At 42.6% G+C, this 17,776-nt stretch overlaps 2 protein-coding genes across 4 annotated transcripts in view; one reads left to right on the top strand and one right to left on the bottom strand.

Moving 5' to 3' along the window:
* Positions 1-1,684: 1,684 nt before the first annotated feature.
* LOC124147741 (60S ribosomal protein L23a-like) lies at positions 1,685-10,292 on the bottom strand. The gene is made up of 5 exons (XM_046518493.2): positions 10,162-10,292; positions 7,233-7,449; positions 3,734-3,910; positions 2,706-2,775; positions 1,685-1,744 (listed from the first exon to the last, which is right to left on the bottom strand). The coding sequence occupies exons 1-5, from the start codon at positions 10,187-10,189 to the stop codon at positions 1,730-1,732; spliced, it is 507 nt and encodes a 168-aa protein (XP_046374449.1). The 5' UTR covers positions 10,190-10,292; the 3' UTR covers positions 1,685-1,729.
* The window catches only part of LOC124147740 (ras-related protein Rab-34-like), a 34,904-nt gene continuing 27,413 nt past the window's right edge, over positions 10,286-17,776 (top strand). Inside the window, exons 1-7 of one of the 3 annotated variants that reach the window (XM_046518490.2) lie at positions 10,299-10,353; positions 11,037-11,125; positions 11,727-11,875; positions 13,165-13,256; positions 13,814-13,879; positions 14,396-14,497; positions 15,213-15,277. In XM_046518490.2, coding sequence (XP_046374446.1) covers positions 11,810-11,875; positions 13,165-13,256; positions 13,814-13,879; positions 14,396-14,497; positions 15,213-15,277 — 391 coding nt within the window. In that variant the 5' untranslated portion in view covers positions 10,299-10,353; positions 11,037-11,125; positions 11,727-11,809. Of the gene's footprint in view, positions 10,366-11,036; positions 11,126-11,726; positions 11,876-13,164; positions 13,257-13,813; positions 13,880-14,395; positions 14,498-15,212; positions 15,278-17,776 lie in introns of all 3 variants that reach the window. The other 2 variants (XM_046518491.2, XM_046518492.2) reach the window with 2 other exon arrangements.

The following is a 17,776-nucleotide window of genomic DNA, read 5'->3' as shown; positions in this document are numbered from 1 at the left end:
AACTTCATAAATGGTGAATTGCAGGTGCGAAAATAGCATTTTCTGAAGAAGATCGGTGTAGTGAAACTGCCTATCGTTTTGGTCGAAAACCTGCTGTAATGGAAAATTGCATCATTGAAAGTTTCGGCTATTATTGTAGGGTGGGTGATTTAACTGTACTTTTCAGCCCAGACTTAGCCCCCAGTGACTATTTCCTGTTCCGGCAAATGAAATCTGCCCTACGTGGAAGACGCTTCCAGGATGACGAGGACATAAAGGCTGCCACAGAGGCGTGGTTAGAGGGCCAATCTGCGGATTTCTATAAAAGTGGTATTAAAAGCTTGAAGGACAAATGGAATAAGTGTATTGAGGTGAATGGAGATTATACTGAAAAATAAAAGTGCAAAAGATATTCTGCGACTTGGTCTTATATTGAAGTTGCAAAACTTATTGAACGCCCCTCGTAGGTCGATGCTATAAGTGACATTGTTTTGCAACATCAGGATTTTTTTAAGAATTCTGCTACAATTGTACCCGGAAAAATCATATTCATAGGCGATGATTTCCTTATCCCCTTTCATTTTTCTATGTAATAAGACCCGGGATCCTTTTCATGTTGAAAACAAACGTTGTGACGTACTTCATAACCAAACACAAACTTTTGTTGCAGGCTATACAGTAGGACGGATATACAAACACTGCAAATCCTTGATTATCCAATCTTCTCACTTGGACTGGGCGATTGTTGTTTGTTGTTTAACGTCCCAGACGGCAATATTGCAGCATCCTGGACCAGACCACGGCTTAGGGTAAAACCCTATCCACAAGACACCGACACACCTGAGGCCGTGCAACTCGGCCCTGCGAATTCCTGGGTCCCTCTCAACACTATTACGACTTCAGCAACATGAAGGCCTCGGGCCTATTCCCGACGGGTAGCTGCTCCGTAGGTCAGTCGCAAGACCAGACAGATGAGGAACTCTGATGGTCAGTGATGATGCCGCCCGCCCGGCAGATGTTTACAGGCTGACATCACACAAATGAAATAATGCCGAACGGGACCTCAAAGCAGGAAAGGGGTTCAAACATATAACGCTTTTACCACTGGACGACCCTACACCCATTCCCTATGAAAAAGTTCTTTTTATCATTTTATTTCTTCTTCTAATATATAACTCTGTTGGACAGCTCTTTCTCACAAATATATTTCCCCGTCCCTAACTTGCTGACAGATTGGATAGAGCTTTTTGGAAAAACAAGAGTAATGAAGTAGAGATTAGATGTTCAGGGTGAACCGTGATTCGAACCCACATTCATGTGTTTCTAGTGTCACCAAGGGATACAACTCTGCACACCGAATTGCAGAACCTAAGACAACTGACCCTCCCTTGCTCTGCTGATCACTTGATGAATAGGTGACAAAAAAAACAGGGAATGCAATGGTTCACTGATTTGAATTTGTTGTCATGAAAACCTGAAAGACAAATCACCAGTTCATGGCTAGACTGATATCAGTGCGAAGTTCGATCATGAAATATCGAACTGTCTTTTGAGTTATGATATGGAAACAAAGCATAACCAATCCCCACCTTTACGGTGCGGGATACTAATATACATCCATACTTAGTCCGTTCCAAAAGGAATGGTGTGCACATTTTCCATTTCAAACAAGACAAAAATTGTGGACAAAATAAGCAAAATAATGTGTCTTTTGTATTTTTTTAATTTCCCCTTTTATAGTTTCCACTGCTTAGATGATGCCAATCTGTAAAGAAAAGAAGGTGTAATAAGTAAATGCAAAACTAGGATAACCAAAGAAATATGAAAATAGCCCACATGTCATGGATGAATCATTTGCAAATATGTTGCTGATTAGGAACTAGTTCTTCGTATTATTAGTTTCATGCCTTTAATAATCAGTTTGCCCAAGTATTGAGGGAGTTAACCTGTGTTAAACATTTCTCAGTTTCAGACATTTTAAGTGTCTGCCTTCACTTTGAGTGAGTTTCGTTAAACCCCGCTTTCAACAGTATTCCACTTATATCAGGGCATGTCAGCTTCATGTGGGAGGACAGCTCCAAGTGACGCTGGTCTCACACATCTACGACTTTGGTGAAACCCACGAGCAAGGATATGGTCCTGACAAACCCAGAAACAATCAGTGCCATAGCACGACCATAGGTTTCTGGGGTGACCAAGGAACACAACTCTGCACAGTGAATTGCAGTGCACCCCTGCCCAATTGAGGCTTAAGACTATTTATCATAATTGACACAGAACAAACAAAATTCATGCTTTTCAATAATGATTGTGTTATCAAGCAAGCAGATGAGCATACACATACTAAGTGATGTGATGAAAGAAGCAATTTTTACAAATGTCCATACATTTCCTGCTTCACATGGTCAGTAACAAACCTTCCTTGTACATTTGATACCCATCAATACTACATAGAAAACTATAGACCAGGGGCATCCACCACCTATGAATACATTCAAGATCCAGGAAGAGGGAAGCCAGCACGTTCACAGCCTAATGAGATTCCAGCTTCCATTGCCACACAAACACCCATGTTTCTCACCTGTCTGAAACATGCCCTGACCATGTGTTTACATCAAATGTCACAACAATTGCAACACAGAAACTAACCGTCCCTACCATCTTGCCACTAAATCTCAAACTTCTAATGCCACTCTTAGATATATTTATCAACATGCTGAACTTGCCTTGTTTGCAACATCCAGAGCATCATAATCTGATGCTAGCCTCACGTAAGCTTTCTTCTCCCCATCAGGTCTGAAAATAAAAGACAAAAATATCACGCCTATTTCACAGACAGTTAAAATCAAATCTACATCTGCATTTGAACAATGTCAGTAAAGATGTGGTTATTGGAGAAATAGATTGTCCCCCTTGAATTGTGAATTCATCCTTTCAATAGAACCATCCAATGCTTTATAAATATAGGAAGTAAAATCATGCTGAACCAAATATATGTGCTATCTTCGCAACTATGTACAGACTATAATAGACAAAAAAAACCTGCTGTTTCAGGCCAAATGTTATGCTAACATGGCCAAGCAAGTTAAATTACCAAAAATAAACCTTGTTTCAGTTACCATGACACTCATCAGAGACTAAATGAGGGCATCAAACAATGAGAAGAACAAACATGAATCCTTTACTTCTATGTAAAGTAAATCAATCATTTGTATTAGTGAGGGAATGTTGATTAAAGCATCAGTAATATTCCAGCAATGTCACTATTTCGATTTCAGTGAATGAAAGCATTCACGGAGGTTTGACGTCAGGTAATTGACAAAGTCTGACCACCCGACCCATATTTACAACAAGCATGGGGTACTGGTGATCTATTCTGACCCTGAATTCCTCCAGAGGTCATGTGGATTAGAGTGAGTGTTTGTTGTTGTTTAATGCTGCACTCAGCAATATTCCAGCCATATGACTGCTGACTGTAAATAATCGATTGGACCAGACAATCCAGTGATTGACATCATGAGCATCCATCCATGCAATTGGGATATGATGACATGCATTGTATTAGAGTGAGTATGGTTTACACCTCTTTTTAGCAATATTCCAGCAGTATCACGGCAAGGGACACCAGAAATGGAATTCACATTGGGTTTCTGGCGTGACAAGCAAACGCTTTAATCACTAGGCTACCCCACCGCCCCCCACGTGTATGCTTACTTCTTACACTCATGCAGACAGGAAATAAAAGAGTACATACCTGACCAAAGTGTTTACTTTAGCGACTTCAATATCATACAGCTTCTTGACGGAGCTCTTGATGAGGGGCTTGTTGGCTCGCTTGTCCACGATGAACACCAGAGTGTTGTTGTCTTCGATCTTCTTCATGGCAGACTCAGTGGTCAGGGGGAACTTCACAATCTTGTATCTGTCCAACCTGAAGGAATTACCAGAAGGAAATTAGAATTAGTAAAATCTAATCTAGTAAATTTTTTTTTACATTTGTATACTTATCCTGCATTATTCCTTTTAATGCAGTCACTGCTTACCTTACAACAACAAAAAGACAGCACACAGCGATGGTCTTGGGTGAAGAAAAAAAATTGTTTCAAAGTCCCACTCCATCGCCACTGTCATCGGACCTTTATGACAAGTCACCTTCCTCAAATCACTGCCTGTCACCCTAGCTTAAAACACATACTTTTGAGGTTTCTGAAGCCAAAGTGGGGAGGCAAGTCTTCGACAGGTGGGTCCTTAAACGTAGTAATGCAGGATAAGTATACAAATGTAAAAAATATTTAGATTTTACAAAATTATTTTACTTATCCTGCATTATTCATATTGCATCTGTTCCGCATACATATTTAGTAATAAAGAAAATATTAGCTAGGTACCTAATTCTTCACTTACTATGTCATAGAGCCAAGGCCTGACAAAAATGATTGTCTAATTTTCTTGCACTGGCCGAATCTCAGTAGACTGGCTCTGTATAGGTAACCTGCTGGCCTACTATCAGAGGACCAAAACTTTGCATGCCTTTCCGACTTCCTCGAGAGTCACATCGCAAAGGTAATGACTAGCAAAAACTGTGTCTGACCTCCAAAAACATCCTTCCATGATCATTCTAATAGAACAGTTGCTATGAAATGCCAACGGCCTGATCATGTGAGAATTATTCAAACTCCTGTTTTTTATACGGACCATCGCCACTGTCATATGACCTTGATGACAAGTCACCTTCCTCACATCAACGCCCTGATCTCGTGAGGATTACTCGCCCTCGGAAGATCCAGTTTGGTGATCTCGTAAGCCTGAGGATGACTGCGCATAACCATAGAGATATGGTGTTGCGACTACCTTCGGTCGTGGATGTAGGAGACACAGGTATAAATAACTGCTTCCTCGAACCATGTTGAGCGTTGGAGCGGCGGATGAAAACATTGATGCTGGTTCTAAGCAGTCTCAACGTGATGAGGCGGTAACAAGGTGGACACTTCAGATAACGTTCGTTGAACATGGGGAGATTGTGGATCATTCTCGTCTTGTCCAAGTCCTTCATGGGTACCAGGCAGGTGTGAGAATAAAACCCCAGTGTTAACTATGGGGTGTGAACCATCTCTACAGCTCCTTTCACCAACAGTATGTATGTTGGATTTTAATAGCAGATGTTGCTTTCTTGGATAATTCCAAAGCAAAGGAGCTGTGGTCAACAGTGGAGTTACCTCGATGACTAGACCGTAACAGTCTATAGTACGTTGAGTATGTAAGCATCCTTGAGAATGGTCCAGTTTTTCCAGAACAGATTCAGTCTCCTGCCTATGGGGGAGTCACCAGTCATGGCAGACCAACACTTCAGCGTTTACCCCTCCTATCACCTCCCCTGCCCTGGTATTTACCACGACAGGATTGATAAGCTTGAGGTTGCCTCTGCCACGCCCAGGGAATCCTGGTCTTGGCCTTCCTTGAGCGACACACGTCTAGGCTTATTGGGAACTTTGGCCTTTGATATGTTCATTGGACAGGGAAGTAGATGACCAAGGCTGATGTAGCAGCTTGAACTCAGTGTCCCGGTTGGAAAGCGCTAAACAACCAAGTCTGCGTGTGACGGTAAGAGCTGCCTTAAGATGGTTTCTCATGGACAATCTGACGCTGTTGGAAATTAGCCATAGTTTGGAAATGGTGTAATCAGATAGGGTTATCCTCTGATAGATCCTGATCCACCTCATGCGTTGACGATTTTGGTGCTGACAAAGGTTTCAGTACACAGCTGATTTCCGTTTCTATGAACGCAAATCACCTTGTAACTTGAGGGTGGTTGGTCCTGACGAGTTTGTCATCCTTTGAATGTTCTCATCTGAACTATGAGCTTGGGCTGCGACCGCAACCGCATGGATAGGATAGGAAAATCATCCTTCATAAACATGGGTGGCTTAAATGACGGAGCAAGTGTAAGCTTGGAGAAGTACATGGCCAATGATCTTATCATGTCTGTCACCTCGGATCCGCTGGCAACGATGTAGGATGTGACCATATGGTGTCCCTTTTATCCACCCTGTTACCAGGGGAGGGCGCCACTGACATGAGACGGTCTGCTACCCATCCGAGTACTTGTGCTAAGCCTAGATGCGTATTCCACTTCACAGAGGAACCGGTGCGTAGCGCCTCCTCTATCAGAAGGCTTTGATGACCTGCCTTGGCGATAAGGAGTGATGCGCCGATGTCCATGTACATGCTGGCGTACTTGCGCTGCCCAAGGATGTATGTGCTGTTCCAAAACGCCACATTAGGCACCTATGTAGGCGCTAACACTTGTGCCATAGTTGTAGCCGACAGTAGACTGTTTAGCGGTAAGAAAGCGATGCGCTCGGCGTAGGTCTATGAGACGCAATGACTGGATCATGGCTAACGCCTACGCTATCCCCCATCAAGGCGTCTGGAAATGCAGACACCGATGTCACTGGGATCATAGATCTGGATGTCCCAGGCGCCTGACAATTAGGAGCAGCTACAATACTCACAATAGCCTCCGGTAATTGGTTCGTATAAAAAGCAGGAGTGGGACTTTCTTTACCCAATACCATTGCTGTGTGCTTGCTTTTTATTGTTGTAATGTAAGCAGTGAATGCATTGAGGAGTAATGCAGGATAAGTAAAAAATAAAGCATTTTGTGAAAACTGTGCTTCAGCATAAAAGACCAATCTTTAGTAACAATTGGGCTAACTACAAAACTTAAATTCTTAGAAATAAAACTTGCATGAGTACATAAATGAACAAGAAGCCAGATAATAGCTGCAACAAGTGCACTCATCGTTTGTTGTTTAACGCCACACTGAGCAATATTTTAGCTTCATGACGGCTGTCTGAAAACAATAGAGTCCGGACCACACAATCCAGTGATTTACATCATGAGCATCTACACATTTGGGATATGATGTTATGCATCAACAAAGTCAGCAAGCCTGACCACCCAAACTCGTACAAAAATAGACGCCTGTTACAGCAAGCATGGGTTGCTGAAAACCTATTCTAACCTGGATCTTTAAGGGTCTGAGCACTCATCAAACTCTTAGTAAATCTTTCTGGTTAGGTTGCATCCATGCATTGTAACCACCATTTCAACACCCAACCATGTTGATTGAACAATGAAATGGATGCAACCATTCTTTCCAAGTAATACCAATATAGTTCACAAATGTTCATATCCTGATCAGTATCTCAACTGTAAAAGTAATTTCTAGATTTTCTACAATGGGAATTACCTGTCCCTTCGTGCAACGCTTTTACGAGGATATCTGGGAGCTCTGGGCAACTTCATGGTCTTAGGCCTCCTGAATTTGACCGAAGTCCTGGTTTTCCTGTTTCTGTTATCATGTACACCACGAAGGACGGCTTTCTTTGCTTTAAGCGCCTTGTCCTTGGCACCTTTAGGTGCTGCTGGTGCCTTTTTGACAGGCTCAGCTTTTGGTTTGTCGGCCTCTGTAACAGTGGGTGTGATATTAATCATGAAATATAATAAATTTCTAAAATAGGTCTTCCTTATACAACAATTGTAACATTTACCTTTATATCTAAGTGAGTTGTGTTTAACGCCGCTTTTAACATTATTCCAGTTATATCACGGCGTGTCAGCTTAATGTGGGAGGAAAGCCCGTAGTGATGCAGGTCTCAGACTTTTCCACTTCGGTGAAACTCACGAGCACGGGTATGGTGCTGACAAACCTAGAAAAATAATTGGGGCGATTTGAACCCACAATCATAGGTTTCTGGCGTGTCCAAGGGACGAAACTCTGCACAGCGAATCGCAGCACCTTTTACGACTGGGCCACCCTCTTTATATCTAAAACTCTGTTGATAATTCACATGTGAAAGATTCTCTTTATTTTCATTTCTCTCCATAATGCAGCTAATATTTCAATAAATGTTCTTTCTACAAGAACACGAACAATGCAATACTGCAAGCAGTGCTCAAAATTAAAGGGGGTCCTTGGTTCCATGTATTGTGCTGTGATAGTATTTGAATGCTGAACTTGAGGCACCCCCTTAATCATTTACTGTTAACATTGGAATTGTGACCAGGACCCCTTTGGCTTTCATGACTGTCTCCACTGGTGACGTATTCTCTTTCCCAAGATCTTTTTGTATGGCGAAACGTGGCTGCTAAGTCCATATTAACACAACTATCTACTCAATGGATAGAAAGAGACCACTCTGGGCTATTAGACGTAGCTATCTTAATAACAAGCATGGTCATTTTCAAGCCGTTCATTAACAATAGTGTTGTGTAGAGTGTTCTTTACTATCAGATAACAGCATCAGTTCTTTGGGCCACAGGTTAAATATCCCCATGTCACGTTTTCAAACCTCACCTCTTTTCATTTCAGTTTTCAAGCCCCTAAACAATATGTAACCATACACTTAAAAAATGCAATCAAGGTAGACGCTTTTAAGCCCACTGAAGGCTTCAAAGTGTTCACCACTTGCTGCTGAAGTTATGTTACAAATTAAGCTTAAGGTGGTGAGATATTCAGTAAGTAATGAATACCCAAAAACATACTTTTACACTTATGCACATCTTAATTAAACTTCATCTGATAACTTTGCATCAGAACAACAGTATGCACCCGGCTGCTGTTTGTAAACTTCTTGACTGTAATGTCATGTGACTGTTCATGTTGTGCATCTAGTTTAAACTTGAATGTCATGGACAGGCCTCAAAGCTGCGACTAAAACGGTCACCAATGCAACCAAAATTTCAATTTGTCTAAAATTCAGAGGTAGCCAAATGACTATCTTCAAAAATATCTTGTGGTGACTAAATTCTATTGCTACACATATGTAGACACAAAAATAAACATTTCTGCTACCGATTGTACTTGCAAATAATTCCTCCTAAAGTCAACAATGATCAAAAATGCATAAATATTATGGTAATTAGTATTTTATTTTAGTTAGTAGTTTTTTGGATAAGCAAGGATATACCTATATAATCTAGTAACATAAATTGTATCATTGTTCGTGTCACAAATAACAAAACTCAAGTACAGCATGTACAGTTTTCACCAACATACAATTCCAAGACTAGTGCTATGACTTGTACATATAATAGTTATTTCATAAAAGATAATTTCAAATGCTTTTGGATACCTACAACATTGGCTCGACTTCTTGATTTTACCACTGCCTACCCGGAAAAAAATACTTGCAGCCATATGGCTACTTAGTTAAATACTTAAACTTTGAGGCCTGATGGAGGGGCTCAAAATTATGTGACTGTAACAAGATGGTACCCGATCGACTCGTCCAGCTTAGCATTATCACTATAAAATTAACAAGACATAGTCATTTGATAATCCAGTGTTAGCAAAAATAAATGTTCTCAAAGATAAAATGTAATTTTAGTGTATTGGGATTGTTGTAAGACACATAATCGGAAATACTATTTATGGCCTCGAAAACACAGTACGCGAGGATATATTTGACCCACAAATATTGAAAACAACCCATTGTAGCACAAGTGTACTTGGATGGTCAATCTCCTTACTATTATACCTACTCCAGGCACATGACATTGTAATGAGTAGGTACAAATCCTCAGACTCCCAATAGACCAGTGTGCCAGTCAAAGACCAATAACAAGATCACATAACTCTGCACTACACCGTGATGGACAAAGCATTCTTCCCAGGATCATTAAGCGACAAGAGGTACAAGAACTGGTAGGAAATCAATGCTATTTGCTGACTGTATGTACACTCGCAGGTACAGGAACCGGGAAGAAATCAATGCTATTTGCTGACTGTATGTACACTCACATAACCATGTCTCTGTGCTATTTGAAAAAGCAAAATAACAGGCATGATCCGTCACACGCGTGCACAATTAGATTTAAACCATCAAGTTCTTATTGGTCGATTCAACCGTCATTACCGATGTGAATAACAACATAGCTCTTACTTTCATACATGAAGTAACTTTTATCAAAGTGTGTACGATCGGGCTTTTTCAGAACCAACAACATGTGCCTTCACCCTATCAATTTGTTATGGGCTTGATTGTAACGTGATGCGACACTTCTATCATCATATTAAACTACTTTCCACAAGTACGATAATTAAAAAGGGTATCAGTGTACTTATTTCTTGTGAACAACGTTTATTTTTTCAGATACATATCATGTTTTGTACGCACTTGCCGCTGGCTTCTTCTTAGCAGCCATGTTGGTGTGAAAGAGACCGAGTTGGGGCTACACGTGCTAGACCACGGTGGACGGGCACTTGCTTCCGTTTCCTGAACTCTGTTGCGCATGAAAAGGTGTAGCGGTTCCGCTTCCGCTAAATTCCAAACACATGAACACGAGCTCTGTGGAGATTATCCGTCCATGTACGTTAGACAGTAGGTTCTGTTTCGAAACAGATCTGTTACTATAATTTTAACCCAATTCGTAGAAGAAACCCACTTTCATTGCAAATTGACGGTTTCATTGAAAATATTAATGGTGTTTCAAGGATTCACCGGGTCGTCATTGCCTTATTTATAAGACAACATGCAACTAACGGTGTAAACACATGTTATCAGATCAGGAGAAAATGTGACAACATTGATAAGAAAAAGCCGCCTACCTTTGTGGGTAAAGGCAACATTTGTTCTTATTTCAATCCTTTATTATTTTTACTACCGTTGTTACTGAAAGGTCCAACAACTTTCTATACTTCTGTACTGGCAACATCCAGAGGGACAGCAGCTTTCGTAAATTTAGAATTCCTACAAAGTTTATAAGCGGGTTTTGGTAAGTTCGTACCCAAAACGAATTTGTACCCCTATGGGTAAATAAATTGTGTTATATGAAATAACCCCATGCAATAAACAATAAATTACTTGTATATGAAAATATGCCAATGTTTAAGAAAACACTGAGAATTGAAATGTGTATTTAACTAGAGCACCTTCTCAAGTGAAAATAAATTGGTGGGGCAATATGTTATTTCAATAAGATTAACATATGGGATTTATCTATCGATCGATGCTAATCTTTAAGAAAAGACTGTTTCAATTTATTTACACAGTTGTGATGGAGATTGGAGATGTTTATTTAACGAACAGCTGATGACATTATATTCAAGCTGTGAGAGGGCTTTCTAGACCTGGCTCTATGGTGATTGAATTATTTGTCTTGATAAATGTATGTGTGTGTTTTCCTTGAATGTTACAGAGAATGAATGCTTGACTGCTTAAATCTGAATGCAAATGTTTTTTAACATGTGATGTTTTGGTTGTGTATGTTGTATGATAATAGTTGTATGTCAATTTTTATATATGTGTGGTTGACTGTGAACGATTGCATGGTAATAAGCTTGTTTTATGACATCTCAACAGCTTGACTGACTTTCTCCAAGGTTAGGGCTCCATCAAACAGAATCTGTCTGAAACAACCTCATATTTTACTGGTCCAGACAGATCCACCTTGGCCATGCTGGCAAACACGTTGCAGTCATCGTTGATGAAAATGGCCCTGCCTGCAAAAATTCACCTGCAAAGGTTACAGAACCACCTTTTCACCAATGCAGGGCGTTTTTTGCTTGGGATTGTTTTGGCATGGGGGTTACTTCAGTCATTACCCATCCTTAACAAGGGGATATGCTGAACCTGTTAAAAAAAGTGTTCCGCCATGATTCGTCTTTCATGAAATTACACATACTGTTTTCATGAAAACAAAATGCTTATTTGAATAATTTAATTCAGCTTTTATTTTTCAGTTGATATGCAGAATTGATCATTTGCACGACTTACTGCAATCAATCCGTCCGTACCCCACTGTCCCAGCTGTGTGACCAGAGTCATGTCTGCAGGTCGTACAATTACGTCGGCTGTGGCCAAAGACAGGGTCATTTCCAAGTTCCCTCAAGTAAGGACATCAATTTTAATTAGGACTCATAGTAGTATGTCTTAATTTCAAAATGTTCACAAATCACAATTAAGCTACGGCATGCTAAAGGTTTTGGCAATAAAAAAGCAGTCATTATAGATGCATCTAAGTAGAGAATGAAAACAAATGGTTTGTTTGCCCTTACGATCGTCCAAGCCACAAAAACATGCCAGACTAAATGCATTTTATGATCCTGTTCCTTAGCAAATTGTTTTTGTACTGTCCACAGCAGTGTGTGATTTTGAAGTGATTGATACACTGTCAGAGAAAGTTGTCAGAGAAAGTGTTTGAACTTGATTATCTTTCAGAACTGAACTGAATATGATGAATGTTTTTCGGTCTGTCTCTAATGTTATCATAATCAAAAATCAAAAACTCGTAGAGTGTCCTGTGTCGTCCTGGTCTGTATGTACAACCTGGTGAGACTGGCACTCGTAAAGTGTCCTGTGTCGTCCTGGTCTGTATGTACAACCTGGTGAGACTGGCACTCGTGTCCTGTGTTGTCCTGGTCTGTATGTACGACTTTGTGAGACCGTCACTCGTACTGTACTGTGTCGTCCTGGTCTGTATGTACGACCTGGTGAGACCGGCACTCGTAGTGTCCTGTGTCGTCCTGGTCTGTATGTACGGCCTGATGAGACCGTCACTCGTAGTGTCCTGTGTCGTCCTGGTCTATATGTACGGCCTGGTGAGACCGGCACTCGTAGTGTCCTGTGTCGTCCTGGTCTGTATGTACGACCTGGTGAGACCGGCACTCGTAGTGTCCTGTGTCGTCCTGGTCTGTATGTATGACCTGGTGAGACCGGCTCTCGTAGTGTCCTGTGTCGTCCTGGTCTGTATGTACGGCCTGGTGAGACCGGCACTCGTGTCCTGTGTCGTCCTGGTCTGTATGTACGGCCTGGTGAGACCGGCACTCGTGTCCTGTGTCGTCCTGGTCTGTATGTACGGCCTGGTGAGACCGGCACTCGTGTCCTGTGTCGTCCTGGTCTGTATGTACGGCCTGGTGAGACCGGCACTCGTAGTGTCCTGTGTCGTCCTGGTCTGTATGTACGACCTGGTGAGACCGGCACTCGTGTCCTGTGTCGTCCTGGTCTGTATGTACGGCCTGGTGAGACCGGCACTCGTGTCCTGTGTCGTCCTGGTCTGTATGTACGGCCTGGTGAGACCGGCACTCGTGTCCTGTGTCGTCCTGGTCTGTATGTACGGCCTGGTGAGACCGGCACTCGTGTCCTGTGTCGTCTTGGTCTGTATGTATGATGTTGTTCCAGGCCTTCCACCCGGATGCAACACCTTATCAGAAGATGAACTTCCACCCCAAGGTGAAAGCAGCATGTACAGAAAACAGAACAGGAAGAGTTGGGTAGGTAGATATGACTCACCTGTCCCCTGTAGTCACCATGGGCTTTCCAGGATAGAAGCTGTTCCCAGTAACCTGTGTTTGGCATAAGTGGCGATTGTGTCACCAGACACTGCTAGCATGGGAGTTTGCTCATATTATCAACCACTCTTTTATCTGACTTTATTGTTTACAGACAGTTGTCCTGTATATTTCAGGTGGCCCTTTGTTACCCCATTTATCTATTTTACCCGTGGGTACCCGGGGTAGATTAGGTCTTCAGCAACCCATGCTTGCCGTAAATGGTGACTATGCTTGTCGTAAAAGGCGACTTATGAGATCAGGTGGATTGAATGGTCCATACTCAATTATTTACAGACCGCTGTCATATAGCTGGAATATTGTTGAGTGCGGCGTTAAAACAATAAACAAACAAACATTTGTCTATTCTCCATTTTACTTCAGATTATATTTGATAAATATATTTGTGCATCCATCAAACTTTGACAGTTGACAGTTTTGTGTTCCAATGGTGTGAAGTGTTTGCCGTGGTTATCAGAAAGATGTGTTTGTGGTTGCAGGTTGAAGATATCCAAGGCGGTGCTGGTGGGAGATGTAGCTGTTGGGAAGACCTGCCTCGTTAACAGGTGAGAGATTGTGTGAGATGCACCTAGGACAAAGGCTGTCAGAATGTGCTTGATATGGTGGGGAAGCCTAGTTGTTCCTTAAACGTTCTCTCGTCATGCTAAATATCTGTTTGATTTCTAACATGGGGAAGGTTTGTGAAACCAACTTTTAAGGGAAGATTGCTAGAAGCAGTGCAAACCATACTCAGTCAAAATACACTCAGATTTGAAAAAGATGAGCATCCTTAATTATCAGTGTATTGAGACTTCACATGACACAGCTCTGAAAAAGTCATTCAACTGGAGCCTGTACAGTCTGTTTGCAGCAAAAAACAAATTGCTCTGTATATTAAGAAACTCATTCCTCAATCTCCCCAAATAACATTTATTAACCCCAGCCGATTCATTGTTGTTTTTTATGAATTGACGTACTTAACTTACTTAACATGCCTGATATGTCTGACTTGATTATTGACAGGCATCAGTGATGTAGTCAGTTGTTGTCACAGTTTGAGTGTTCCCTGCCACATGTTCCAGGTTCTGCCATGACGTGTTTGACCGAGACTACAAGGCCACAATAGGCGTTGACTTTGAAGTGGAGAAGTTCAGTATTTTGTCCACACCCTTCACCTTACAGATGTAAGTTGTTCAGGCCATAGCATACCTCACTCAGTCGGCAAGGGGCAACAATTGTTATTGAGATGTTTTTCTGGGTATTTGGTTCAAGTCAGTCCTGTCTTTTTAAGAATTTTACTGCCAAAGTAAGATGCTGTTTTTTATATCAATGACTGGGAGCGGGCGGCCCAGTCTCCTCAATTTGCTGTGCAGAGTTGCCTCCCTTTCATATGCCAGCAACCTATGATCATGGATTTGAATCCCTGATTTGCCCTGATTATGATCCTTGGTTTGTCAGTACCGTTTAATGTAGTAAATGTCAAAGATCTGCATTTCAAAGATTGTAGACACATGAAATTTAGGAGAAACTGTCAAAATAATTTTGAAGCATTGTTATTATTTTTTGAATGGGTGACAGTTACATAGAAGTTGTCATGCAAGTGTGTTAGGGATGGCAGCATGATGACCATTAAACCTCTTTATTATGCAATGTCATTTTTAAATGCTGTCGTCATAAAAGTATTATCATCTCTCAGAAAGGTACCTAAAAATTGCAAGTTAATCATGTTAATAGTTTACCAAGAATGTGTGCATTTATATATCACATGTTATGGTTTGTGATTAGTCAGTCAGACATTGACCACAGGCAATATAATTCCAACTGAAACTTTATTTTTGACACTGATTTTGGTATCAGGGATTTACCCACTACACATAAATGGTCATGTTTTACTGACAGATGGGACACAGCAGGTCAGGAGAGGTTCAAGTGTATAGCTGCATCGTACTACCGGGGAGCCAACAGTGAGTACCACACAACTAGGGGAGGTCACTCTGCCCTTTGTTCCCCACTCTAACTGGCTGTCATGCAGTGACTTCTATAAGGCTAAGAACAGCAGTGTTTCTTCTGCACCACTGCACCACTGCACCACTTTAAAACATGTGCATAGGGCCCTTTCAATTCTATTTAAGAACCTATATTTGATTTCCTGGGTTGTGTTCATCTGTCATCTGTCATGTAGTGTAGGCAGTTGGGGTTTAGCCACTACCAAAGATCAAACAATCTGGCCTGACTTTATTTCAGTTGAAAAAATGAAGTTGAAATGCCTCATTTGTTTTTTTTTTATTAATCTTATCCTATCTCACACTACGCATTTCTTGCTCCTTCTCTCATTCCTTGTATGGAAACATCGTAAAACAAGGTTTCCAGATTCTAAAACTATTTCATTTTTTAACTTATCCTGCATTACTCCGTATTACTCCGTATTGCATTTACTGCTATGTTTGACAGAGAGACGAACTGTGTGAGATCCAGCTGCTGAAGAAAGTTGTCCCAACCAGCCCAGGAGGCAGCGCCCTCTCACAGTCGGCACGTGACCCGGAAGTCATGACGTCACAGAAAAAGACATAACTGCTTTGTCACCTCCACGGACGGACGTACTTTGTATCCCTTGTGGAAATTAAAGCTTATTATATGTTTTTTATATTTTGCGTGTTTCTACATTCATTATATGCTGCTACATTGTTACCTGTTATGGGCCGTGACCTTAGGGTCTTCCCATTCGTAAATTGTAACGTTTATCGCTCGTCTGTGGCTCACGTCACAGTAATTTACGGGCGCAATGTTGTTCCGCCATTTTGTTTTCTTTCCCGCCATTTTGGCCATTCACCACGTGGCCACGTAATGTCGTGTTCTGCGTTTTGAATTCTCTCTTTGGCTTGGGTAATACATTACATTTATGTATGTTGTTTTGGTGTGCTTAAAGCCTTGCCTTTTCGCTACCTCTAAGCGTAATTGTTTCTTCTCATAAACTTCAATATAATACGAAGTTTATGAGTTACATTATGTCTCCCGTACTCTGTGGTTTTGCCACATGGTTACGTGTTTGCTTAAGGCTTTGCCTTTTCGCTCCCTTTTAGCGTACTTGTTTATCTCATAAACTTTAATAAAATATACTGTTTTTGAGTTACTTTATGCTTCCCATACTTTGTGATTGGCCACACATTATGCTTCCCGCACTTTGTGGCTTTGCCACATAGTTATGTTTTGCTTAAATTCCAGATTTTCTGCCTCGCTGCACTTGTTGCCGCGGGAACAAATCTGGCCGGGGCCGCCCCTTTCTGCCGTGATTGTACGACGCCCTGTACTTTCACAAGGCAGTGCCGATGTTGCAGTCATTCGTCGCTGTGATCCTTCAGCTCATGAGCGAGTATCCAGGACACACCTCGCTCAACGTGCTCGTCGACCCCCACCTACGTTGACGGCAGCAGCGCTCAGCGGAGCTTCACGGCGGCTCCCAACGTAGAGTCTGCCTCCCATGGCACGACATACGACCGTTCACGGTCTCCTACTCCACTGGCGGCTCCAGCGCTCCCAACGTAGCCAGCGCTCCCAACGTAGAGTCTGCCTCCCCTGGCACGACATACGACCGTTCACGGTCTCCAACACCGTCAACGCTGATGTCTCCGGCGCCCCCGGCGCCTCCGATGTCTCGGCGCCTCCGGCGCCTCTGATGACTCGGCGCCTCTGATGACACGGTGCCTCTGATGACACGGCGCCTCCGATGTCTCGGCGCCTCTGATGACTCGGCGCCTCTGATGACACGGTGCCTCTGATGACACGGCGCCTCCGATGTCTCGGCGCCTCTGATGACTCGGCGCCTCTGATGACACGGCGCCTCCGATGTCTCGGCGCCTCTGATGACGCGGCGCCTCTGATGACACGGCGCCTCCGGCGCCTCTGATGACTCGGCGCTTCCGATGACTCGGCGCCGCTGATGTCTCGGCGCTCAACAAGCTTCATGACTTGTTCATGACAAGCTGATGACTCAGCGCCGCTGATGTCTTGGTGCCTCCGGCGCCTCTGATGTCTCCGCGCTCCGGCGCCTCCGCATCCTCTGATGTCTTCGGCGCTCAACAAGCTTCAGATCAACAAGCTTTATCAAGCTCAGATCAACGAGCCGACCATCCGATCTTCTACTGCGGCTTAAGGGGCACCATCGGCAATCGCCTCCCCGGCGCCACTGCCCTCTTCTCTTGCTGCCGTCTCATAACTCGTCACACGGAGAAGCATGGTGAAACAACTGTCGCCGCTCCTGTCGCTACTCTCCCGTCGGTCTTCGGGATCGTGACTATCGTTCTACTTCCTGGGTGGAATCATTTCAACCAATAGACAGTTGGTCTGATTCAACTTGCCCACTGAGACGTTATCCATAATCCCGTGGTTTAAAGCGCTATGATTCCGGAGAGATGACCTGCGGGTTTCCATCGAAACAGAGCGTCATGTGAACAGCGTCTGTATCA

This window comes from Haliotis rufescens, unplaced genomic scaffold (genome assembly GCF_023055435.1).
Source record: "Haliotis rufescens isolate VD_foot unplaced genomic scaffold, xgHalRufe1.0.p SCAF_36, whole genome shotgun sequence".
Taxonomy (NCBI): Eukaryota; Metazoa; Mollusca; class Gastropoda; order Lepetellida; family Haliotidae; genus Haliotis; species Haliotis rufescens.
Note: the sequence above shows the minus strand (reverse complement) of the source record. Positions and strands in the feature narration are given on the sequence as shown.

What these genes read in the sequence shown, in the direction of transcription:
- LOC124147741 (XM_046518493.2), bottom strand. Translation starts at nt 10,189, where the DNA reads ATGGCTGCTAAGAAGAAGCCAGCGGCAA. An exon ending in TAAGAAGAAGCCAGCGGCAA is followed by an intron (nt 7,450 to 10,161) that starts GTGCGTACAAAA and finishes CCACTGTTACAG; the next exon opens with AGGCCGACAAACCAAAAGCT. An exon ending in AGCGTTGCACGAAGGGACAG is followed by an intron (nt 3,911 to 7,232) that starts GTAATTCCCATT and finishes TAATTCCTTCAG; the next exon opens with GTTGGACAGATACAAGATTG.